General features: G+C 40.3%; 1 protein-coding gene across 8 annotated transcripts in view; it reads right to left on the reverse strand.

The window, feature by feature from the left end:
* PTK2 (protein tyrosine kinase 2) overlaps positions 1 to 27,382 on the reverse strand; it is a 192,065-nt gene that overhangs the window by 126,204 nt on the left and 38,479 nt on the right. For 3 of the 8 annotated variants that reach the window (XM_066336653.1, XM_066336637.1, XM_066336645.1), the window contains exon 1: positions 6,780 to 6,963. The exons of 1 other annotated variant lie outside the window; for it this stretch is intronic. In XM_066336653.1, the coding sequence (XP_066192750.1) occupies positions 6,780 to 6,882 (103 nt within the window). In that variant the 5' untranslated portion in view covers positions 6,883 to 6,963. Of the gene's footprint in view, positions 1 to 6,779; positions 7,090 to 24,883; positions 24,911 to 27,382 lie in introns of those variants that run through there. 4 more of the 8 variants (XM_066336628.1, XM_066336619.1, XM_066336659.1 and 1 more) reach the window with 3 other exon arrangements.

Raw genomic sequence — 27,382 nt, forward strand, 5'->3', positions numbered from 1 at the left:
CTCAGTCACCTCCACACCTCAGCGAGCCCTCAGTCACCTCCACACCTCAGCGACCCCTCAGTCACCTCCACACCTCAGCGAGCCCTCAGTCACCTCCACACCTCAGGAACCCCTCAGTCACCTCCACACCTCAGGAACCCCTCAGTCACCTCCACACCTCAGCGAGCCCTCAGTCACCTCCACACCTCAGCGAGCCCTCAGTCACCTCCACACCTCAGCGAGCCCTCAGTCACCTCCACACCTCAGGAACCCCTCGGTCACCTCCACACCTCAGGAACCCCTCAGTCACCTCCACACCTCAGGAACCCCTCAGTTACCCCCACACCTCAGGAACCCCTCAGTCACCTCCACACCTCAGGAACCCCTCAGTCACCTCCACACCTCAGCGAGCCCTCAGTCACCTCCACACCTCAGGAACCCCTCAGCTACCTCCACACCTCAGGAACCCCTCAGTCACCTCCACACCTCAGGAACCCCTCAGTCACCTCCGCACCTCAGCGAGCCCTCAGTCACCTCCACACCTCAGCGACCCCTCAGTCACCTCCACACCTCAGCAACCCCTCAGTCACCTCCACACCTCAGCGAGCCCTCAGTCACCTCCACACCTCAGCAACCCCTCAGTCACCTCCACACCTCAGGAACCCCTCAGTCACCTCCACACCTCAGGAACCCCTCAGTCACCTCCACACCTCAGCGAGCCCTCAGTCACCTCCACACCTCAGCGACCCCTCAGTCACCTCCACACCTCAGAGAGCCCTCAGTCACCTCCACACCTCAGGAACCCCTCAGTCACCTCCACACCTCAGGAACCCCTCAGCTACCTCCACACCTCAGGAACCCCTCAGTCACCTCCAGACCTCAGGAACCCCTCAGTCACCTCCACACCTCAGGAACCCCTCAGTCACCTCCACACCTCAGCGACCCCTCAGTCACCTCCATACCTCAGGAACCCCTCAGTCACCTCCACACCTCAGGAACCCCTCAGTCACCTCCACACCTCAGGAACCCCCCAGTCACCTCCACACCTCAGGAACCCCTCAGTCACCTCCACACCTCAGGAACCCCTCAGTTACCCCCACACCTCAGCACCCCCAGCCCCTGACAACCCATCAGGGAAAACTGGCACTGGCAGTTCTCAACATGGATTCAACAGGAGACACTGCAGTGATCTCACTGCTCTTGAATGATGATGAAATCTTAATGAATGATACAATATTTTTGAAACCTCTCTAATCAAATACATTTATGATGTCCTGCACTTAAGCTTCTTTAAATGTAATATTTACAAAGATATTTCCTCATGTCTGGCTTTTGTTTGTTGTGCCGGGTTATAGAATTCAGCATCTTGTACAGGCTTCCTTCCCTATTGCATTTTTATAGTGTATATTAATCTATAATGTCTCCAGTTTTTAATAACTCCATGAACAAATACAGATCAGGTCATGAATTTAGGAATACTAGTGAGGGTGTTTTTTCCAGACAATTAATGAAAAGTACATACTCCTTGCTGGCACATCAGAATTTTTACAATACATGAATTTGCAACTATTTCAGCAATAGTACAACAAGTGAAGGATTGAGACAACCCAATACATTTCCTACAAATACAACACCAGCCACAAAAGCTAATTTTAGCACCATAGTCCAACTAATAAAGCCTCCAAAAGGGACATTGCCCAATGAATTGCATTTGCTAAAAACACAAAAACAGGTAAGAGATCATCTTTGGTATCTAATGTTAAAACGCTGCAACTGTTGCCAGGCTAACCCGGCAAGGCAAATAATGCACGTCTGTAGATGTATTTTACATACAGAAAATAAACATTAAAAACCACAATGGGACTTGTGATAAAGAAATTTCCAATATAAACTGAATAAGAAAGTGATTAGCACTATAAACTCCGGCTTAACTTTTCTGCTTAATGCATCATTTCCAACAATGAAACATTTACTTGGGTGCCAATTTCCACACTTTGCTCTTAGGCCTGTTTTCTAATGCTTCTTTAAAAGGATATTTGAAACATTTTGTTTTCCTTACTGAAGTTTTAGGGTTTTTTTCCAGGCAGCTCACAATTTAATTCCAAGCTGGTTCACTGGCTCATTACCAGGTGCTACAATTGATAAGATCACACATCTCCATTACCCAGGGAACTGCCAAATGCTCCCCCAGCCCTTAAAACAATCACTTTCCTTTCTTGGAAAAATATCTCAAGCTGCATCTTCCATTCCAGTCGTCTTTGAATATGGAACAATCACCCCAGTGGGAATGCAGCAGACTCCCGGAGCTGCATAGTTCCTGTATTTTTAAGAATACTGAGCTACCACATGCTGTGCTGTAACACTGAAGGGGAGAATCCCCCTTGCTTTTCCAGATTACTTTCCACCTTTAAATATATACAGGCATATCAGGAATATGATACTCTAAGCAGTCCAGTCTAGTGGAAGGTGTCCCTGTCCATGGCAGGGGAGCTGGAACTAGACAAATGATCTTTAATGTCCCGTCCAGCCCAAACCATTTTGTGATTCTATGAATTTTTTTCAATGGCCTTTGAAAATTAGTAGTTGAATGAGATTATTTTTCTTCTTTCTACAAAAGCCTCCAAAAATTCAGGAATTGAAGAGATGCTTTTTATGGTTTGTAGGTCTTATAGCACAAGAAGCTGCAAAGTTATTATTAAGTTTAACAAAAGTTTAGGCAAGATTACCATTCAGAAGAAAATGGCCAATGTAGCCCATGTAGTTAGTCAACAACAGACTGTCAAATGACATAACAGACTTTTCCTAGTTGTAGTGCCCTCAGACACCAAGGAAAAAGCACCTAATGTCACTCCTAAACTACACCTATAGAACAACAAAAAAATGCAAGAGCAGGAGCATTCAACTGAAGCTCCCTGAGAAGATGCAGCAGAACACTCATACAAACAGAACTTTTTTTTTTTCCTTTCTGAAACACAAGAACAATTCTATTTCCATGTTACATATAAAACATCTGTTTCAAAGAAGCAGGATATCTTGCTTTAGAGATTATTTACCTGCCTACAACTTTCATAGTATCAGCAATTTCCCTTACTCCATTTTCTATGACTGTGTCCCTCTCAGTGATCACATATGACCGAAAAACCTAAGGGCCTGTTGGATTGAAAGTCATCACTCTTAGCTGAACAGCAGAAATACACGACATGGAGATGAAGGAGAAACAGCTCTGAACTCTTCTCTTCAACATCCAACTGTCTTGCTTATATTCAACACATGTCCAATGGTCTCATCTGAACACACCCCTTGAATCAGCAGGGCTCACCAGAAAATAAATCCACAACATTTAATTTGGAACTGCTCCTCTCTTTTAAAAAAATTGCAACATTTGTGATAGGGCAAGACTCTTCCCCAGCAGATTAAACACATTTCACGACACAGACAGATTTAATTTTTTAATATTTCTTTTAATCAGGACAAAGGTTTTGACTGAATTTGGCTTAATTATTTAAAGCCAGTACAGACTTTCCATGTTAGTTTGAAGGGCTGAGTTCAAGGACTGTGATATCACTCTGCACTAACAACTCATGGCACACACTGAACTACATTGATTAATTGCTCAAAAATTAGTAAACAGAGCTCTTCTGGAAGTTATTCAAGAAACTTCCTTCTCCTTGGGGTGGATAATTCACAGATCTATAGCACAGCTGCCCAAGCAAGTATCCTTGGCTGTCACGTTTGACACTGCTTTCACCCAGTTATTGTGTAAGGTTAAAATGGCAGGAATTCACAGGAAAAAAGCTCATCAGCAAAAGTATCTAAGTCAAAGTGCAATACATTATACTATTAATGATCTCAACAAAGTTCCGAGATGTTAGTGAAAAGTCTTGCACGATCCATGATGACTTTCTAGTCTGCTATTGCAGGCAGAAAGGAAACATCCCTGTACCATACCAGCACAAAGTTTCAGCACTGAGCTGGGAAAGGAGTAGTGACTGTTCAGGGATCAAGACATCCACTTCAGCATCCCCTGAAGTTGTAACTGAACTTCAGGATGATTATTCCACAAGACTTGACATTTTAAGTTTCAAATTACTTAATGAGAGGGAGGAAGCAGCCAAAAGAGTCTTAATCCTATCCTGACTAAAGTAATACAGACTTATTGAGAAGAAATATGCCAGCAACAAAATACACACTTCATTTACCCATTAGAATACCCTCAAATCTGGAATGTTCAGATCCGAACTAAATTGTTCAATTCAATAGCGCTACTTAGATTTAGATGTGAAGAGGAGGCAAAAAAGCAACAACACAGATCTACACAAATACTTTTTAAAGCAAGCAAATATCTTGTTCTCTGTAGCAGTTCTACAGACAGAGTCACAGAATTGGCTGCAATTAGGTCATCCCACGCTATCGCTAAGAAGATTTGACGATTTCAGATTTAAGAATGCTAAAAAAAAGTGGAAGCTCTGTATGAACACAGAGTCACTGAAATATTTCAAAGCCTTTTCAAAGAACAAACATTTGCTGAGATCACACCTGGTACAATGAAAGCTTAATCTGTCCCATTCAAAAGGGAACAGAGCCCTTAGAAAAAAGTTATGGATAATAAAATATACACATCAAGATCACGTTTTAAGACATTATAAAATACTTAAGACTTTTATCAGTTTTTTTCTACATGTAACCTGAAGCTTTAACAGATAAACCAAGGAGGCCAGAATAAAGAGATCAGAACTAAATGGTTCCCTTATTAATATATTACCTTTCTTGGACTGCAGATATCTCACAGCCCTTATCAAAGTAGGCCAGATCCGTCTCATTTCCCTAAGGTTAAGCCGGTGAACAGTACACAGAGTAATCATCGACTAAGGCATGGCCACCATTCAATGACAAATATAGCTCAAGCTATTTCTCATCTGTCCTATTTTTTGGGAGGTTGTGATGAAGCTTTTTCTAGAAATCATCACAACTGGCAGCTGTGAGAGATCCTGGTGCCTTTGTCCTCTTATGCAACTCCTGGTGTCCCCCTTCTCCCTCCAACAGGAATAACAAGAGATTACAGGGCTTCTCTCCGTATTCTGGGGCAGAGGGGATGGACAAGCAATCTTCCCTGAAACTATGTTCTGAGAAAACAGACGACCAGAGGAAGAGGTGGGATCATTTTTAATTCATTTTAATTGCTAGAATGGGTAGGGGGGAATCAGTAGCTTTTATCACAGCCCAATGCAGCCATTCCCAGCCCTGCTGGGGGCTTCCTCTGGGACTGGAGTAGAGGGGGGAAATTGATACCTTAATACTAACCAGCCTGAACAGCAGATGGCAAAAACTTGCTTTTGCTTTCAGATAATTCTTCTTCCCTACTTTTAAAAGTTACTTTATGGGAAGTACTTTCATTCTGACCCTCGCAACAGTCCAAAGATATGAATCCCAAATCCATCTAATACTTTTGTTATACAATTTATGACACACAGATCCGGCATTGTTGTTACCCCTTGACGGTAAACAAGTTTTACTAAAAGCAAAGGACACTCTGCTTTAGCTTTGTTCCCCACTACCGTTACTCATTGTTTACTAACTATTATTCCCCAGTGAGCTGACAGGTTCTGCACTTCATGAAACCAGGGTGTGGTGTTCCAACTTCTCCCATTTCTAAGTCGTTTTTACTCTACGTGCTACTATATGTCAATGTGTGGCGAAGACTAGTTTAGCCGGAATATTTCTGAAAGGTGCAGGAAAGCAGGCAAGACAAAGTCGGTGTTAAATACTTCTTCGTGTGCCCTCCTAATCGCTAGACAATACAAATTGTAAATAAAATTAATATTGCTTTTTTCAAGACAACTAATCAGCAGCTATGCCTATCAAATCCTTAGTTCAAGTACGTTTGCCCTGAACTTCTGTAGTAACTGGCTGTCCGTGATCCAAGATTACGGTGACGCAATACTTCACTGCCAGTTTCTCTCCCAAAAAAGAAAGTACATTGAAATGAAAGCAAGCACGAGGAAAGTTATGCTTACAATCAGCAACACTCAACTTTTTACAGTTGTTTTCCATCTAAGGAAGATTGGATTCTTTGGCTACTAACAGAATTTCGACCTTAATCCCTGTACACTCACTTCCACAACTCCAATATAAAACTAACGTCCAGATAACAATACGGTAAATATTAACGTCTTGGGGCGCAAGTTAAGATTATCACGTGAATAACTTTCCCATGTCCATCTAAGTATTGTTTAGACTCAATTTCAAGTCCAACCCTCTCATTGTAATAAATTCATGCTCTCTGGCTACTTATTGTCTCAGACTGGAGGTGGATAATAGGGGTGGCAAATTCGGAGACATCAAGTAAAAAGATGTGAGTCTTCCACTGTAAACGCTTCCTACGATCAGGATCAGACACTTCAAAACTACTCCTTCTAAAAGGTCAGTGAAAGCAGCATCACCCTCGCAGTGCCTTCAAAATACAAAGATCACAAACAAAGCCCTCAGATCCTCACATCAGTGCAAGTACAAACCAAACAGCTCAAGCCCTCTTTTCATTTCAAATCATTCTTAAAGGCAGAGAGGAAAAAAAAAAATCTCGAAGCATCCCAGCTGTCAGGTGAAGCAGCTCCTGCGGAGGGGCAGCTCCGCACTGCCAGCGCATGACCAGAATATTTTATTTTCTAGCTTGGCTTTGATAGAAAAAACCCCATAGAACCACAGGTGGTAAAACGTTAAATTAAGAGGGAGAGGGAAATACATACAGATATAGATATTTAGATATACACACACGCACACATATAAATAAAAGGTGGGAGTACCTTTAGCCCAGCACATGGGGAATGGGCTGCAGCCGCTTTTCTCCATGCAGCCCGCACCTGCCCGCCTCGGGGGCTGCTGCCCGGCCACCTCCAGCAGCCACATACACAGAGCGCGCTCGATGCCGGCCAGCCCCGGCACACAATGTCCCGATTCAGCGCTCCGGGCTCCTGCGGGGGGAGGCTGGAGCCGCCTGGACGTGCCGGATCCCGGGCAGAGGAGGGAGCCCCGGCCCTCCCCGGGGCGGTGCGGCTTCACCTGGCTGCGGGGGGAGCGCGGTCCCCCGGCCCGCCCGGCGCTCCAGCGCGCTCCGCAGCGGGGAAGCCGCGCCGCTGCCTCATCTCCCCCCGCCCCGGAGCATCATCCACCTCCTCCTCCTCCTCCTCCTCCTCCTCCTCCTCCTCCTCGTCGTCCTCGTCCTCCCCGGGAGCGGTGCCGAGGCGGAGTGAGCCCTGCGGAGGAGGGCGGGCAGGGGCGGGAGGCGATTACCCGGCTCCCATTAATATGCTAATCCCCGTCTGCTGCCCGCGCCCGGCAGTCTCCGGTTCACCCTCTGTGCAAAGACAGAGGCTGGAAATGCCGCCCGGCCCGGCTGCGGACCGGCCTCGCTTCGCCGCTGCTGATGTTCCTGTTCGCGGCGGCCCCGCACCGCCCCTTCCCCTGCCGCAGCCGCGTTTTGCCATCGCTTTGCCATATCTGCTGTGTCCGCTTATCGACACAAGCGCCGGGGACCCTTAAAGCGCAAAACTTCCCTCTAAAGCCACGGGAAGTTTCCTGTAAACGCTGGAGAACTTCCCCAAACTTCAGCAGGAATTGGGGTCACACCCTCCAGCAGCACTTGCCTCACCGCACGGGATTACGGACGGAACGACCCTGGCAGTGCTGCTTTGCCCTGAAGAACGAGTATCGCAGCCCACGGCAGCCCTTACTCAGTGCCACATCCAGGCTCGTCTAAACGGGGCTTCTTTATTGATTTCTCATCAGAAGGCAAAGGTCACCTCAAACATTGCCCCAGATGGTGAACGGCCTTTGTTTCTTCTGAACTTCGCAGCATCTAACATCAAAACTGCTTACAGTTTTCTTTAAAATGATGAATGTAAACACTGCAAAAGCCTATGTTTATAATAATCACACATCCAGGCAGAATGTGTAGATGGATATAAAGCAAATATCCGTTTTATTCACAGCAAAGTATTTCACAAAAATTATAAATAACTGATTCAGCTAGAATACGTATTAAGATCAACAAGAACAAGACTCACACATCATTAAAGCTCTTTATATATTCCACGGTAATCTCTTCTCACTCCCAGCCCTCAGCAGTAAGGCGTAAGGCTTATCCAAGACTAGAACCAAAAGGGAATTAATCTAAAACCAGCAGCCTTCAACTTAACCTATCTGCCTACTTGTAGCAGCATGCACTTGTCTGCAGCATATGTTTAATTACCATTCTTTACTGCCATCTCATTTCTCAATATACTCACTGGCCTTGCAGAATTAGTGGTGTATGTCAAAATTCTCGATAAAAAAAAGAAAAAGAAAAAAAAAAAAGGAAAAGAAAAAAAAAAACGAAGAAAGGAAGCAGCAACTGCATTTAAGTATTGTCTGCTTCTCTATTTAAACGGGAAAAAATATTCACTGGAGGGAAAAAAAAAAAAAAAGAGAGAGAGATTAGGCCACAACCAGGCCCATCAGATGTTCTGCATCACTGCTCAGGCACAAAGCTCTTTCTGGGGCTGAAGAAAGCCAAAGGGAACTGAAGACATGCCTGGGTGCCTTCCTCCCCCCACCACAAAGTTTTCCAAGCCCATCAGCGCTACACAGACAGACAAACGTTTCTAGCGACAAGGTCGATTATATTTACCTTCAAGAATAAAGCCAAACATGCTACAGTAATATTTGAACCCCCAATTATTGTAGTTGTGTGGGTGCAGAAGGGGCACAGACAGGCTCAATGCCTCTCTGCTTCACGCTGCAGCTGGCAGGGCAGGAAAGCTGCTTTTACACATCCAGCTCTGCCATGGGCTTCCTCGGTGACCTTGAGCAAGTGTTTCCTCAGAAAAAGGAAAACTGCAGATACTTCTTCAGTTTTCCTTAAGTTGCTTTGATCTGTGCTTGAGGGTGTAAAATATATTTTAAAAAATGTGTTATCTTTCATAAGAAGAAAATGTTTTTCAGAAAAGCAGATTTAAAAGATATCAAGAAGTAAAAAAAGGGAAGGTCTAAATTAAATTTTGTTCATGAAAACAAAACCCTTTAAATATCAACTGGTAAGTGCATTTCCAAGGAGATTTTTAATAAACAGAATGTGTGGGCTCTGTATTCTTTACACTTTTAACAGATGAGGTTAATACAGATTATCAATCCAAGTGTCAAGAGATACTGCCTGCTCATATAATACCGGTATTATATTCATTCTGCTCAAGGACATAGCTTCTTGTTTTTGCTTTAGACTACAAAATGAAGCTGAAAACTAAGTACTTCATAGCATGAGGGTTTTTTAAATTCAATTTTAGAAGCTATCCAGCATTTTACACACTGTATATTTTTTCAGTTAAGTCAAGTGCTTTCATGCTGCTTTTTAAAAAATACTTAGTATCTATTTGTTATTGTAGGAAGTATACAGTAGACATATGCTTATGCTCTTCTTTCAAGTAACATGATTTTTTTTTTGCACAAAAAAAAGGCCAGAAGCATAAAATTTATGTTCTAAAGATATTCATAAACCCCAAAATTCCAAGTTGCAGGGAGGAAGGCAGGCAAGGATGGCGCAGCAGACATGGCACAAAGTAAAAAAACAAACTTGAGAAGTTAAATATCTCCAGTATACTTAATATTGAGTATTTACAGCTTTTTATAAATACAGCTCATCAAGAGGTATCTGAGTAGCGTTTATGTAAAGTGATCTCTTTTAAGTAATGCCAATCAGATTATACCATTTACTGAGGTAAGGAACAGCTGTCAGAAATTATGGCTGTGGAACAGGAGCCTTGGTTCTTGTTGTGCAAGATGCATTTGCTGACTCACATTCATGGTATCTGCATAGTATCTCTGTGTAAGCAATAATGATAACAACTATCAAAGAAAAATCTAAAAAAAAAATTATTACAAAAAATGAATTTGTAAGTTTTTTACTAAGAATATGTAGAAGCACTGGCCATTTTCGTGAAGCACACATTCTAACCAGAAAAAAAGCTCAGACTATCCCAATAACAACAAACAGGCCAAGGTTAGCTAAAAGAAAGGGCATTTTGCCCCAAGGAAATTCAAGTTAAGACTTTTCTGCTGTGAGTAAGGTTGCTCAATTTCAGCCTGCTTTTAAAGACTGCTGATTATCAGCATCCGCTTTTGGAAAGCAAGAGGGGAGGAAAAAAGTCAGAAGTTTTAGTTGTATCAAGGTATTTAGTTTTTTAAAATTTCCCTTTTGGTGCTGAGCCTGTCTCCTATTGATGTTGCCTTCAAAAACCACAACGCTTTGGGGAACAAAGGGTTAAACAACAGGGTTTTGGTTTTTAAAATTGTGAGACATATAAAAGGTTGCTTAATTTTTTCCACTCAAGCTTACCCAAACAAAAATAGAGCTCTAAAAGGCCTATCAGAAAAACTGGCAAACTTTGGCTTTGTCCAGAGCCTCTGTGGGGGCACCGAGATCTCATCAGCACAGAACTGACCACAGCTTCTCCCTCAGTAAATGGCATCATGAGGAACTCTCTGCTGTTCAACTTATTTTTTTGACATCAGTTAATATCTCTATTCATCAAATTTTGATCAAACTGGCTGGCAAGTTGGAGCATTGTTAGGAAGGAGACCAGGACAGAACCAAACAGGGAATACTTGTCCAATACTGCCCTGAGAAACCAAACTGAACTCAGGATTTGGAAACTCTGAAGGAAACAGACAGGTTGGTACCAGAACAGTGTTGGAGAGCAGAACAGGAATTTGCTTTTCAGTTCCTCTTCTGCAACACCTCAGCCACCAGGTGAACAGAACAGCAACAGAGATCTCCTCCAAGGGAGAAGAGAGCAGCCCACTCACTTGTTACAACAAAAATGAAGACTTCAGCAATGACATCAGCATTAAGGCTGGAGGAGCTCTGGAGACAGGATGAGAGAGTGGGGAATGTTCAGCCTGGAGAAGGCTCCAGGGAGACCACAGAGCCCCTTCCAATGCCTGCAGAGGGACTTCTGACAAGGGCACAGGGAGACAGTACATGGAAGAATGGCTTTGAACTGAAAATATGTGTTTAAGTATTAGGAAAATAATCTTCACTATGAGGATGGTGAGACACATCCAGAGAAATTGTGGATACCCAAATGTTCAGCGCCAGGTTGGATGGAGCTTTGAGCAACCAGGTCTGGTATAAGGTGACTGTGTCACCAGGGGGGTGGGAAGTAGATGATCTTGAAGGTCCCTTCCAACCTAAACCATTCTGTGATAAGGAAGGTGATGCTTATTATTATTTTGAACTCAATAATTCATAGTTTTAGCCACTTCATGGGCTACCATTTATCACTCTCGTAATTACTAGAAGTTGAAGAACAAAGGCATTGTTTTGAAGGAGATCTGCATATTCACGTAAGACATGGAAGAAGAATTCACTGCATTCATCTTGTCAATAAAGAAAATTTTCGAAGTTTACCCACAGAACAAGTGCAGGATTTTTTTGGTAAGGCCACAAATGCTTTCTACTGCGACAATTGCAGCCCATAAACTGAGAGTGCCTGATGAATGTTCTAAAAATTAAAACATGCTTATTGATCAAGTGACAGTCTTCTGCATCCAAATTAATTTCCTTTTCCTGTTAGTATCCAGAATTCCCCAAACATGCTGTCCAGACACTCCAACTGCACCATAACCTTCATTCATCTTCATTCTCTCAAGTTAGTTCTACGTCTGAGATTTTTTTAATTATTCTGTGGGTGCATGCATTATTTAAGAGTGGAAAATATTATCTACCCTAAGTTTCCTCTTAGCCAAAGTCAAACAAACATCATCTTTCTTCACAGGAACTACTGAAAAATGGTGCATTATAACAAATCCAAAACAACACCTCCTGACCTCTGCCTTCTCTAAACTCAGGTTTGCTAAGGCTGTTTTGAAAATCTACTTTGTATTACCTGGTCTCTAAATCATCATCCTTGCCCCCACCAGCCCCTTTCCACTCCACTCACACCTTCTCTAGAGCTAAGTCTCCTCCTGAACACCTTTTGCCAAAGGGCACAGAGACCAGGGTGATGGGCTCCAGGACCTCCAAGCGTCTCTGGAGACTAAGAAGCTTCATCATCATTATCCTGCCACCAGAGATGGTCTTCCTTATTTAACTATGAGCATTCTGACAGGCAGAACTGAAAGAAAATTATATTTTACTTTAAGTGTCAAAATCCAAGCCCAGTTTTTCAGCAGAAATGATTCAGCACAACTGAGAAGCAGCATCACCTCCATGAATTCATTTTCGACTTTGCAATATGAGCAAACTCTTAATTCCATGCTCCAGACTACATTAGGCCATTTTTCTCCTGAAGAAGAAAGATAGAGAGCATAAAGTCATTCTAGAATATAAACTGCTGAGGATCTCTGCTTAAGACATTCTTCTGGCAAAAAGTCAGTCCAATACTGAATTTATTGTTATATTTCCCCCCTTGGTGACCTTAACAGTAGGATAATCTTGGGTATTCCCAAAAAGTACAGGGTTTTAAAAAAACACTTTGTGATCTTTTGAACCATGATCACCTGTTTACCCTTAAGGTCATTTGAGCTACATTTTAAAATAGTAGTTGACAGAATTCACTGGTTTTATTTTCAAATCCTAATCTATTGGTAGTAGTGAGGTGGGGAGCAAAACAGATCAGGGTTTTGGGAGAGAACAGGAGGAAAGCAGCGTTATTGAGGTTTCCCGTACCTCCCCTTCCCAAGGGTTCCTGTGATGCTGCGCAGCAGAGCAGGCAGCAGCAATGCAGCCTCCCAGCCTTTGCTGTTAAGACAACAGATGTTAATAGGGCAACTAAGTTAAACTTTATTTTTATTATTCCATAAATAAAGACTAGCCATTTTTTAAACCCATATGGGTTGTATTAGTTTTCAGGCATGAAAGTTGTAGCAGATTTCTTTGTGGGTGGACTAAGCTGCTCATCTTCTCCCACTTCCTTCCATTTACTTTTTGAAGGCTTTACTGAAGAGAAGGATAAAGTCAAGGCTATGAAAGCTGAAAAAGGCTTAAAATTACTCCTTTCTTAGGACACTAATTCAAAATCTCTGTTTCTTGTTGTTCTAGGCTGTTTACAAAAGAATCTACCCAACAAAACCATTTTTATCCTCAAAACATCTTAGAGAAGTTCATTCACTATTCCATTGCTTAAAGCTAAAATCTGCTTCATGCAGAACTGGAGAGGTGAAAAAAAGATAAAAAGTGAATCCTACACATGCTATTCCTTATTTTACTGCAAAATAAAATCTGATCATTTTGATCTGTGACAGATTCACTGTGCTTGTCAGTTTGCATTGCAGATCTTCACCTCCAGTGTGGGGTGACTGGAGGAGTGAGACAAAGCAATCCAAATGGTCACCAGAACATATCTTGACCTTATAAAACTTCCTTTTGTTATGGCAAAACCCTTCCATTTATGAAGTAAACATAGTAGAAGGTATCTGAAGGGGAAGGACCCTAGCCCTTTGATGCTGTTTAAAGGAATTACATTCTGTGAGGATTACTTTTGTTCAGTGGAAGGGATCCATGAGTGGATCAGTTGACCTTACAGATGCTTCTTAAAATCCACCTCTATCAATTAAAGGGTAACCTAAAAATAATTAGCCACATCTTCTAAGAGGGATATAGGAAAATGAAGTTGCTTATGGATCAGCAGATCTCTTCAGGGTCTCGTCATATCTGGGCTGCTTTCTGTCTCATCTATCTAAGAAGCAATTAAACAAAAGAAAGTAAGGAAACTGTGCAGCCACATAGGGTTCAGTTATTTACCAGAAATGGTGTCACCTGAACGTGTCTTCCTTCTCCTGCTTCTCCAGATGCCAAATACAAAGTTAAAATAACAGCTCATCGAAACTTTTAGTTGCAAACATCTTTTTAGAAAAAAGCTGAACCTGACTCTCAGTGTTACCTAAACCACAGATACAACATCAGCAACTCCTCAGACTCCCAACTATTAAATGCAATTACAAACTGAATAAAACAGTAATCCATGATCTCACAATAATGCAGTATTATTCCATTTATATATGAAAACACACTGGTGGAACAGTTCATATCGTATTTCTTAGTGAAGGATGAGTATAGCATAAATCCCTTATGTATAAACAAACTCTTACAGGCTAAAACAAAGACCTATTTAAGTTTAAAATTCCAGAGTCACAGAATAAATCAACAAGCCAGTGCTGATACCCTTCAAGTCTAAGAAAGCAGAAAATTAAAAATTAATTATTAATTTTTACAGAACATCTTTTTAAAGTTTTATAACACAAACATTAAAGCTGCTCTATTACAAAGCAAGTTCAGTGCCTGAGCTATCAAGCAAAGAAAAGTATATTTTAAAAAAATAAGAATATCTTGTTAAATAGGCACAAATCTCCCTTTCCCTCTGAGCAAATGAGCAAAATTTGGATTGAAAAATTCCAACAAATAGTTTGATGCTTTGTTTAGGAGAACCTCTAGTAGAGGCCAGGTGTAGCTGAGCCTCTAAGCCATAGAAAATTCAATTCCTATTCACTTTAATCAACTCCTCTTCCTATTTTGTACCAAGAAGGGACATTCACTTTTCAGGAGCTTTCAGCTAAATCGTTGCTGCATGAGACCAGCAATAAACTTCCAAGGAGCAGCTCCTCAGGCAGTCATTTTATGCTGTTACAGGGAATCAAAGGTCATCCTCAGCTAACACAAAATCTTTTATTCAATGCAAAATCCACCACCTTAAATAGCCTCATTTGCTCCTCCAATTACACAAGCCTGCACAGTTCTGCTGAACAAGTTCTGTTTACCTAGGAAAATGCCTGTGGAGTGGTATCAAAGAGCTCAGAAACACAAGAACTTGTTGCTTCATTTTAAAAAAGGCTTCCAGGAGCTCACCACCAAATGCAGCTCAAGTTAGTGGAGGTACCCAGCTGTTACAGGATGGAACAACATTCAGTGTGTCAAAGGCAGCACATATCCCCACTCTGAATCCGTTCACAGCAGTAAATTGATGAGCAGACCAATGCAACCTCTGCTCTGTAGCTCCAAACTCAGCTGAGCTTTAAGTGTAGTAAGCTTTACCCAGTGACTCGACATCTTCAGCACAAAAGGCTTTGGTGAAAATGAAAACAGATGTGCAAGAATGCTGATATAAAAATGAAAGTAGGTAAGACCAAGATATACAAACAAAACCAACTCATACAGCTGGGCAAGAGATGTTTGGGCACAGCCCTTCTTTAGATCTGAGGAAGGGATGGTTAATAACTATCCTATGTCTTCAGATGGTAAACAAAACATCAAAAAACCAACAAAATAAACCACCCTTTCTGATGGCAGCCTGAATGACCTACTTTACCAAACATCACAGGGCCAACATTGTCAGCATGTAACAGCATCTGACAGGGCCAAGAGCTCATCACTGCATCTTGTGCAGTTCTGAGCTACAGAGCACAGCTTCCAAAAAACCTCTGGTACTGCTCTCCACAATCCCATTTGATGCATTTCAAGACTCAGTACTAAAGATTTTAAGTGAACATGAGACCAGGACAAAAAATACCAGTGACTGAATAAACAGAGGAAGAATATAAACCTTGTCCTGCTACACAGACATGAAGAAGTGTCATAAACTTAAACTGGGAGTAGGAACATTTGAAGACTCTGAATAAATGCTTAGTAAGAATTTTTAAATTGCAGAAGATGATGTGAAACTGTAATCTTAATAGGTTAAATATCTTCAAGATATGACTTCAGTCACATCTGCCTTGGGGTAGGACAGAATTCTTTCACCTCTCAAGGTTTGAAGGACACAGGTCATTAGACAAAGCCTGATCACTGTCCTTAGAATTTTTACTTAATACTCTACTTCTAGAAGTTCTATATAAATATCCCAATAATTATGTTACTGATGTCCAGAATCTCAGTGGTAGTCACTACCTCTAACACCTCACTGTGTCATTTGGTTCCCTCACCCTTCTCTACTGCAAAGCCTCAAGTTTCAATAATACTTTTACTCCACTTCTTGGAGGGCACATGGATTACCAGGAAACAGCAGGAATTTCAATGCTCATTAATAATTTTTTACTGGGACTAAAAGCCTAAGTAGCATTCTAAGCTTTCATTAGTGTCATGAAATCTCATGAGTTTTAAGGGACCTACAAGGATCATCCAGTTCAACTCCTGGCCCAGCACAGGACAATCCAAACAATCCCACCATGTGCCTGAGAGCTGGGTGAAGAATCTTTTCCTAATATCCAACCCAAACCTCCCCTGACACAGCTTCAGGCCATTCCCCTGGGTCCTGTCACTGGTCACCACAGAGAAGAGATCTGTAGTGGAGATCAGCAATATTAGTTCAGCTGCTCTTCAAATCCATGAAAATTTGCTCCACTAAAACTTGCAAAGACAAAGTGAATCACAATAGAAAGTCTATTAATCCTGGAAGTACAGTTCCAGTATCTCTCTGGAAAAAAAAAAAAAAAGTTTCACAAAAGGTTATCACAGATAACTCTCCCAGATTGCCATGGGGAAAAAAATCAAATCATACAAAACCATTCCAGTAAGTCATCTGAATGGACAAGAACTAGAAACTTCGAATATCTTTTAAGGATCTTCTTAAAGGAATAATTAGTGCATGAAGATATAATCTGGAAAACATCTTTGTGCCGAAGTTAAACAATGAAAGAATTTCTTAAGAAGTTTCACATCCATCTCAAGTGTAATTCCAACCCACTAATGGAAGCACAGGCATTTAATAGCCTTCTTCTGTTATCCTGATCCTTCATCAGAGTAAAGTCCTGAGGAAAAATGTACTTGATTTTGTTGTAGTTAACTTTCACCATTCCTGAAGGGTGAAAACCTAAAGAACATCAGCTTTATATCTGACAAAACCATTTTTGCAGTTTTTCATATTCAAATTATAGACAAGGCCTGTAAGACACACCACAGCTATCATAAAGTGATGGGGTATTTTCTTAAATATGTTCTTGTTTTAAATATTAAATTTAATATTTTCCTCCAGAAGTCAAAAAGGCAAGAGGGAGAACCATAGATATCAATTGTTGTTGTTACATCCTTTTCCCAGTCTTCCTCTGTGCAAACAAAGCCAGCACAAATAAACTACAAGCTAAAGACACAAGGAGAGTGTTCGAACTTTACATTAAGAGCTGTCAAGGATGTAAAAATAAACTAGAGGAAGATCATATAATCCTTTATTTACGGTCATTTTAGGCGTAACTTACAACAAAATAGTTGATTAAAGTTCACCATGCAATGTTTTTCCTCTTGGTTCACTGTAGTCAGTGATGTTCCTCTTCAAACAAGCTCATGTGTACTTTGGGAGAAGATCCCAAGCCACTCCCAGGTCTTGCAGAACAAAACACACACTAATAACTAACATTTTGTATAAGCCAACTACACAAGATCCAGCTTGATATTCAGATTGTTTCTTTCAGTCACACTGTTACCCCCACCCTTCCTTTACTCCATAGCTGTTGCTATGAAGACCCTGGGTGGTAACACACTCCAACACTACAGCAAGGGGTTACAGAAATTCACAGAAGCTGCACTTTCTGTGGAACAGTTGTATAAAAACAGTGAATGCATCATGGGCACCAGCAGAACAGACTAAAGAACACATATTTAGGAACCATGGTTATTGGATTCTTCAGTTTGCCAAATTTCATCTTCTCCTTAAGTAATTCTGCACAAGAACAAGACACTTTCAGTGGCTGCCACTGAAGGTTTTGTGCTGTAAAGGAGCAGCAGAACCTCATTCTCAATATCCTGATGCCCTGATTATAGCACACTGCCCTCCATGTGCAAGGCTGGCTCTGTTCCTGGATTTGTTTTTTCTCCTGTAAAAGAAGACACATGAATTCTCCAATCACTCTAAGCAGATACACATAACATACCTTGCCTATACTTTTACAAACAAAAAAGCCCTGCTACGACAAAAGTCAAAAACAATCCTGAAACTCCTAACCACTTATCAAAAGCCTTTAAAAATCCTTTTAAAATGTGCAACCACACAATGACCCATTTTTGTAACTTTGAAAGAGTCCAGACAAAATTTCAATTCAGACCTCCAAGCACATCATTTGACTAACCCTTGCCAACATCTCTCCAGCTGTTTCTGCACAACCACCACCAGCCAGTTTGCCAGCAAGAACATCCATGTGGCTGTACAGGGTGCAATGAACTTTCCTCACTTAGGGACTGCCTCAGCTGAGTGTGAACTGCCAGGTCCTGGATATCCAACCATTTTAAATTTATCCATCCATATTTAATGGTACAGAACCCACAAGGAACCATTTTTGCTCTGTATTCCTTTGACACCAAAACAGGTAAACATCTTCCCAGAGTACATAAGCATCCTGTTCCAAGCAAAACATGACTACAAGTTATTTATTTTTTGACAGCATGTAGTACAGAGCTCTAAGTTCCGCTGCAATTCCTCTGATATTGTACCAACAAAAATCTGTAGTTCAGATCCAATAGTTTCTGTCCAAGGTGTCCCTTCCCCTCACCCAAAAAAATAAACCCCTAAGAATTTTCAAGGTTTTCTTCTTTTATATTTTGGCCAAAAGCTCTGTAAATTGCCCTTTTTTTAAAGAAGAATGCCAACTGTTAGTATATTTTAAATAAACCACTGAATGATCCCCACTCCTTGCACCCTTAACTACACAAGACAAATGAGCCACCTCTCAGATGGAAGACCAACAAATCTCTCCCTGGTAAACCTGGCTGAGGACTGTCACCATGTTCTCACATGACACTGAGGCTCAACTTCCTTGTCCATCATCCTCAGCGAGAAAATAAATATCATCTTATTATTTCTAAAACAAACTTTCCAAACTAGGAATAAAAGCACATACACTATCTAAAAGAATGAAGAGTATGTGCAGCTGACTTCATTAAAAGCTGAACTGCAGAACTGTAATTCAGGATATTTCAGGTTATCCAGGGTGGAGCAGCCACACCTTTTTCTGCCACTTGCAAAAAGAAGTAGAACAAATTTCCCTACCCTTATGCCTCCAAACAGCATAATTCCTAAAGATGTCGTTTGTAATATCAATTTCTAAGGAAGCAGATAAAAATTTCCCATTTGTTCTAAATGAGAAATTAATTAAAACAAAGAAAAATATCTTACATACTATACATTCAAGTGGTATACTTGCATATGATGCACCCTTGATTACTAGAATTCTTCCACTTTGAGATGAGTGCCCAGGAATAAACAAGAACAATCCTCACAGAAGTGTGGATGTCTCCAAAACCGTGGGAGCCAGAACTACAGGAAATGATAGGGGAATGTGCTGAACTGCTGATTTCTTTATTTATTTTTAAAGTGTCAGACTTTATTGATCCACCTTGTTAAGATTCACAGGGGCATGGGACAGAGGACTCGAAGGATCTTTCATGTCATCGAATCTTACTCCTTGCCTCCTCATGTCATAGTCCCATTAAGTGACCAATACATCAAATTTCACTTTCTTTGAGCATTAAATCAGTCTAGAGCAGATACCATGAGTGCCACATGATTCCCAATACATCTGTTTATGTCCTGATTTTTATTTTTTTTATTTAATACTCCTCTTAATTCTCTATATTGAAGCTTCTTTTTTTTCTGCCCCCTCTCTCTCCTTTTTCCTCTCTCTCTATACGGACTCCCAGAAAAACAATATTCTGCAGCCAGGGCAAGTTTCTTAACTATAAATCATTTCACAAGCTGCCCTGGTAAATGGGGGAGGTTCCTGACAGCTGGAAGAAAGCAAATGGAACTTGAAGTGGGGAGGGTCTGGACTAAGGCTGATCACCCTTACCTCTATTACTGACAGAGTGATGGAAATAACAACACTGGAAGTCATTTCTAAACAAATGAGAACAATAAGGTGATTAGAAATAGTCAGCAAGGATTTATGAAAGGGAAAACATGCCTGATCAACCTAATGAACTTCTCTGATTAAAATACAAGTTTGGCAGATGAAGAGTTGTCATTTTTCTTAACTTCAGCAAGACTTTTGACACTGGCCCTTATGACAGCACCATAATAGACAAATTGATGAAGTTATGGACTGAATAACTTAATAATAACTGAATAATGGGCAGAGATGCCCTGGAAACTGTCTGGACTGTCAGGCTCACATTTCTAAAGGAAAAACACTACAATTTAGCTAACTTACAGTTTCTTGAGGTGTTTAATATATCTCATCATCTCAATATTGCTACACAGGTCAGCCTCACTAATAAAAACATTTTTCTTACCAAATCATGCTGTTGCTCTTGCCCTGTGTGGGCAATTAGCTATAAAATATGTATGGGAATGCAAGGAAGAAGGCAGTGTCAAAAGCACAGCCAAAATAAGCCAAGAAAGTTTCAGTGGAAAGGTTGGCAAATAAACAGATTTCATGTCAAGGTCTAAGCTGTCACTTCGCCAAGCCTTGAACACAAAAAATAAGATACTCAACAGTGACAGTTTGCAAAAGATAAATACATTGCTTTTCCTACTATCAGAGGTATATAACATCGGGAAAGTGTATTTTATGACGTATAGATGATTAACCTATTAAAACTAGTCAACAAAATTCTAAAATAGAAAGATTTAATGCATAAATAACAAGAGAAACTTCTTCCAAGTGACATTTAAGCTTTGTCAGCAATAACCTCATCCAGTAGTAATAGCAGTTTTGTGATAGGAAATTTGGAAATGCAGAAATAACACCTGCCTTGCTGGTAGTGAAAAGAATTCAAGCTACAGGCCATATCTGCATCAAAAGAAAAGTCCTCTCACATTTTCAGAGCTGTACAGGGCATGCAGGCAGCTATTCTAACTTGACAGCACCACTATTGCGTAAATTAAGATGTTTTCAGTTCCATACTTATCTCACAAATGAAATCCTCTCAACCCAAGCCATTACAAACATATGAAAATTAAGTTTACTGTTGCACAAAAATCAGAATGCTTAGTAACATTGACAAAGATTCCTAGAAGAAAAAAAAATGCTTGATTTTCTAAGGGATTACTGAAAATACAGCATTTAGAGAAAAAGTACAGATTTCATTCTGTAATCTCTTCAGCCCCATGCCAGGTATTCTGAAATGAGGGGAACTGTTCAGTCTTAGTGCAGCTTGTATTTAATTCTTACTTAACACTGAAGTGACAAATCAAAAAGCCACTATTTTGTACTTTTTTTCCTTCTGCCTACACAGTTGGTTACCTTTTCCCCCCCTTTATGCAGGGATATTAACAACAGTTCTCAGCTCATGCTACTGAGTTTATTCTCAGCTCCATGAATAATCGTTGCATAATTTATTACCCTCTGTAATACATGTGAACATTTATTTTAAGAATTCTGCATAACCTCAATTCTGTCAATTCTTGCCTACTGCAATTCTGGCAATACCTCAACTGATTTTTAATTTTCCATCTTTTACATCACAGGAAGTACCCAACCCTTTGGGGCTTTTGTACTCTCTTTGCTGTATTTAAGTCCATCACACAGGCAGGTGTAGGTTTAGGGTAAAGAATATCTCTTACACAGCACAACATTAAACACCCCATCTCCTGCCCAGGGGGTAAGAGGAAGGAGAAGCAGGAGGTTGTTCCAAGACTGTGGAAGTGCCAGGAGATGAATCTGTTTTTTATTAAGTGGATCATGTGCAGGCCCTGTGTAAGCAGCAAGGCCAAGCACACCAATAGACTGAATGAGGACATGCCTTTAATTCAGAAACATCTTTAGGTTGAGCAGAAATTGTGTAACTTGGTGTTTTTGTTTTGTTTGTTTTTTTTTCCTAAATGAGGACTTGGAAGTAAAAATAGTTACAAAACCATTTAATATTTCAAGATAACAATGACAGTGTGCAAATGGTGCTTACCTAAATTGCACATTATAAGCAAAAAGTCAACACAAAAGCATCAGACTTAAAATATGCTGCATATCTGAAATTAGAACTAGGCAAAAGATGCGTATTTCCTATTATTTTTTCAATACTTTATGTCAGGAGCCAGCAAGATTTTATTTGACTCACGAGATATTATCTAGAGGGGTCATCGAGAACAAACAACTGTACCTGAGATTCAATCTTGGCATAAAGTTTTATTGAATCTTTAACCAAAATCCAGTACATGCTTGTTTCTTGTATTTGTCTTTATTTTTCTTTAGTTCTTTGATACAGTTTTTTGCTTCCTTACTATTTCTTGATTCTGGTAATGAAGACATATTTGCACTGCAGGATCAGAAAACAAAGGATCAGCTCTTAGGAAAAGTCACCTACATCACACAGATGCTAGAGTTGTTTTAAATTCAGAGACCATAAAATCCAGGAGGGATTGTTTCAGCAGAGAAAGTTTAACTGCATTTACCAGAGGAAACCAGTCTCTCATGGCCCTCCAGGCATGCTGTGAACACACTTGTATTGCAAGAGAACTCCACTTACAGACAGGAGAACTGTGTTCTCTGCCCACCTTCAAAATTATAGTATTTTAGCAAATTGTTCTCCAAGCCCCTCCTGGTTCACATTCCAAAAATTCTCTATGCTCATCTCCATGGCCTCAATTACAAGGCAGTAAAAATTCAAGTTACCCATGAACTTCAAAGCCGTGATACAGATTAATTCGGGATAACTCTCCTGAGTAATGATTTAACTAACGACCTCATCAACTAATGCATTCTCCAGCCCAGAAACAATCCTTCTCTACAAGGCTTTGCTATGGAATAAGTGTTCTGGATGACCTTGATATACCACTGACTATACCAAATTTATGTGTAATCCAACCTCAAACAAGACACTACAATAAAGTAGACACCTGAAGTAGTCTCCTTACTGCAAAGTCTTCAAACGCTGCAAAAGCCCCTCCTCACCATATTATGATGAAAATTTAGAGCACTAAAACCAGGTGGCAAAAGTGAGAACATTTCTAGTGACATCTATTGTCCACTGCTGAAAGTGGCACTCAGTAGAAAACAGTTCTTTAAAACTCGAAATAAGAAAATACGATTATTTATTGCAAAGATAAATTCTGATGATTTAAGACTTCCCATCTGAATGCAGAACCTCATCTTTATTCAATTTATCTTTTATCCAGGCTGCTTTTCCAATTTATCAAATTTCTTTTGAATTTTAATCACATCATCCAGTGTGCTCCTAACTGTTTTTGTGCTGGTGTTACTGGCAGATAAAGACAAATCAAGTCCATTTTCATGGTCATTAATAAAAATACTGTAATACCACAGGACAATTCAGACCTCTATGAGACTCCAGCCTTCCCTTCTGGCAATATTTTAAGCACTTTTTAAAACAAGTTTCCTTAGTTCCCTTACCAGGAGGTACTGCCAAATCTCTGCTACAGGTAAACCATGGACTGTAGTTTTTATATCCTCTATAAAGGCCTCTTGCCATGCCATGGGAAAAGCTCATCCTTTGAAAATCCTGGGAAAACTTCTGCCCTCTATCAGAACTTTCAAGACACAGCTAAGGAATACAATTAAGACACTCCCACACACAGACTCAAATTGCAAAGAATAATCTCATTGTGACTCAGATTCATACCAGCCAAACTCTTCAAGTCCCAAATATAAAGTCAGAAAAAGTTTCATCACACATCCTTGTCTTAGCAGCTGCAGAAAAAAACCTAACAACAATCCCTATCTTCCTGTCAGCCTGACCTAAACACCAGGTATTTGTTTTTCTGGTATTTTCTGTAAGTGCCTGCTTGACAACCACTCTCAGCATTCAAAATCATTTTAAAAGATGTCGTCCTGAAAAGAAAACTTTCAAACACATTTAAACTTCTCTTCACTGCTTCAAGAAAACTTTTTTTTTTTTTTTTTTTTTTTTTTTTTTTTTTTTTTTTTTTTTTTGCAGAAGGGCCACTGAAGTTCTTGTGGAAAAGACTACAACATCTCGGCTATCAAGCTTTTAACTGAAATTGCCATTTGATTCCAACAGGAAAGAGCAGCTACCTTCAGAGCATGTGTTAATATCAGCAAGAAGAAATGAAAGAAGGGATACAATAAGCACAATCACCAAGGCAGAGGGCAAGGATAAAAGGCAGCAGGCCCAACAGCAAATATCCAATCCTTTAATCAATCAGGAGTAAAAATGCACTTCAGTCAGGATTCCAGAATTCATAAACAGGGAATAGATGGACAAATTCTACCTGCCAGGGAACACGAGACATCCTCACTCTGCACTCTGCATCACAACTCCAGCCCATAGCACAAATATATGTGCATGAATTTTAAAACTTCCTTAAAGGCCAAATGTAACAAACAATAAACAAAAATGCTATTTTTAAAAATCAGGCCAGCTGGGTTGGGATTTTTTTGGTGCGGTCCTTGTTTGGGGGGGGGGGGGGGGGGGGGGGGCGGGGGGGTGTCATCTGTTTTTAGGTTTAGAGGGTTTTTTTTTTAATTTTTTAAACACCACTGATAGAGGAGTCCAATAGAGCAGCTCAGACACAAGTCACCTGTGACTCGCCAAGTGAACACTGTGTCACTTTCCCTGTTATAACCTGGGGAGATTCCTTCCACCCATAAACCCTCCAACATCATTTCCTTGCATTCTGTCCCTCTGAACCACCACTAATACCATTTGTGGCTGTTCCTAATCTGCTCCCCTGCCAGCTGTATCCCACGTTGTGCTGAGTCTCTTGAAGCATTAACTACCTCACACACAGTATATTTAACAACTGCCTATAAATACACCTCAGTTACCTCCTCCCCTTGTCAAAATACACCATTTAAATGGAAAAAAATCTGTACCTCAACAGGTTTTGTTTTGACCTCAGATCCCCACATGACTAAGTACCATGACAGTGCCAGTAAGAACCGATATTCTGATTATATAAAAGCATGACTGTATTGTAAGCAAGCCCTTAAAAGCTGCCTGCTGTCACATCAAGACATAACTGAAAAAACCAGAACTTACCTGCTGGCAAGGGAAGTCTTGAAATATCTGTAACAATAAAGAAATACATTTAGAAACAGAAAGAAAAAATAGCTCTACAGTTGCATTGGCCTCATAATTTTTCTGCAAGGCCGTACTTGTTTAACAAAGCACATTATCTGAAGCCATTTGCTGGCTGCCAGGAATGCCACATGCAAATCAAAAGCATTTTCCTTGTCTCACCCTGTTCATTAACAGGATTATGCTTTGCTCACCTAACTGAAGGACAAAGACTACACTGAAGGCAATGAGTGTTTAATTACTGCAGCAGAATACAGGTCACTACGCACAAATGAAGTGTTACATAGAAATTCACCATCATCATCTACAGAATTTCAGAGCTCAAAGTGTCAGGGATACTCTTTGCAAATGAAATAAACTCCACAAAATGTTTTCTTTATTCTTAAATCTTTAGAGAAGTAGCCAAGCTTGCAAGCAGATAAGCATAGAACATAAGAAATAATATTTAAAGAAAGGACAGTGATTTTTGTCACCAAGGCACATTAGACACAGTTGTTGAACATTTTTATAGGAAATTCTAAGGCTGTCTTGAGCTGCAAACAATGACCACTGTCTCAGAGCCTAAATGAAACATATTAAAAATTATACACTAAAAGAATACATGATATTAAACTGTAAATCATCATATTGTTCCTGCCTGCTTTTTATTGTCACTTCAGTGCACATCATCATGACTGGGACCTGAGATGGCCATAAGAGTTCAGAAACTAGAACCCACAAAGAACTAGAAAGAAAGAATTACTCAAGTCTGTAAGTACATGGACTGGGGACACACATCACGGGGCTAATGAAAACTGAAAGAAATATGGGGGGGAAGAGAAAGGAGAACCAGTAAAACAAATGAGAGAAAAACTGAACTGAACCTAAGGAAAAGGTCTGCTCAGTTATTTGGTTAAAGGAAACAGCAAAGTTGAGTAATAAATTGTTACACTGGGTACAAAATCCACACAGAAACTGAACTTTACCACAGGTGTAGCAGCTGAAACAGATGCAGAGATTACTGGGGCAGATGGCCACTGCTTTGCTACCTATTAGAAGAAATAACGAGGCTTAATAAACTTATTAGCCCTGCTCTCACCAACAGATTGTTACAATTCATGTCTGTGGCTGGAAAACATGATGAAACTTGAATACCAAAGAGAATTACATCTAAAATTTAAAGGCAGCCCACGAAAAATTTCAAAATGTACTGCACTGCTCTGAGGAGATGATGAAACAGCAACATGAAAAGCTGAAATGCACTTAAAGCATAAAATCAAAGTAGCAACAACACATGACAAAAAACCCTCAGAAAATATTGAATGCCTTAGTCTGGCAGAACACAATATTTAAAAAGATAATAAATTGCATTTAAAAGATGCTCATCATGCTGTCTGCTTAGGAACAAAACCATCTTACATGTAAGAAATGCCTTGAGACAGGAGATGCAGCCAAGGAGACACGGGAACAGTGGGAAGCAGAAAACCCAACAGGTCCTGCACAGAATCCAAATCTGCACGTATGGAATGGAACTTTCTTCCATCAGAATGAGATTTGCAGTGACAATTCATTTGGAGTTACATGAAGATAAATGTTGCATCATCTTTTGTTTGTATGTGTTTAATTGTTTCCATGCTCTTTTTTTAATGAAGTCACAAAAAAATTCCTGCTTGTCACTAGGCTACACAATACCAACAACTGCAGCCACATGAGTAAAGCATCTAAAACTGCGGATTAGAAACAACGGGTTTGATTTTAGTTTTTCTACCACAATAGAAACTAATATGTAAATTACATTTATAATTAACAACTATTGGAAGATTTAAGTTACTACAAATACTTAAAAGTGCATTAAAGTCTTTAAATTTCTGTGTATTGGGAAAGATTTATCGCAGTATTTATGACTTGGGAAGCAGACTATTTGGTTAAATGTGCACACACAACAGATGTCAGGAAAATAACAGCAACCATAGCCCCAGAAAAATATGTTATTACTGTTATTATATACACACAGGCAGAAAACAATCACTTACATCTCAGAATTTAAACAGAGGAAAGCTCTGCAGCTAAAACACACATACATTTTTTTAACTTCAAGAAAGAGCTGATCATATTCCAGCATTTGTCCCTAACACCTGAGCCACTGTTTCCTCTGTGATCTTTCCCTGCCAGTGTTAACACAGATCCTGTTACTGCACCAGGACCTTCCCAAATGGGGCACTGACACCATCAGCACTGCTGCTATATTTAAGTCTAACACTGTGAAGATTTCTTACTTCCATGTTCCACTGCAAATTAGTCCCACAAGTGCATTAACTGAAGAGAAGCTGCACCCCTGGGACAAGTTTACTGAACAGCTTCCTGCAACTGCACCCTCTTCTATTTCAATTTAGTGCAAGAGACTGTTTTCTGCCATTAATTGACATACATTAGGTCTAAAAGCAAGTTGACAGAAGAAATTGAAGCCTGAAGGTCATATCA

The sequence above is a fragment of the Sylvia atricapilla genome, chromosome 1 (assembly GCF_009819655.1).
Source record: "Sylvia atricapilla isolate bSylAtr1 chromosome 1, bSylAtr1.pri, whole genome shotgun sequence".
Classification (NCBI taxonomy): domain Eukaryota; kingdom Metazoa; phylum Chordata; class Aves; order Passeriformes; family Sylviidae; genus Sylvia; species Sylvia atricapilla.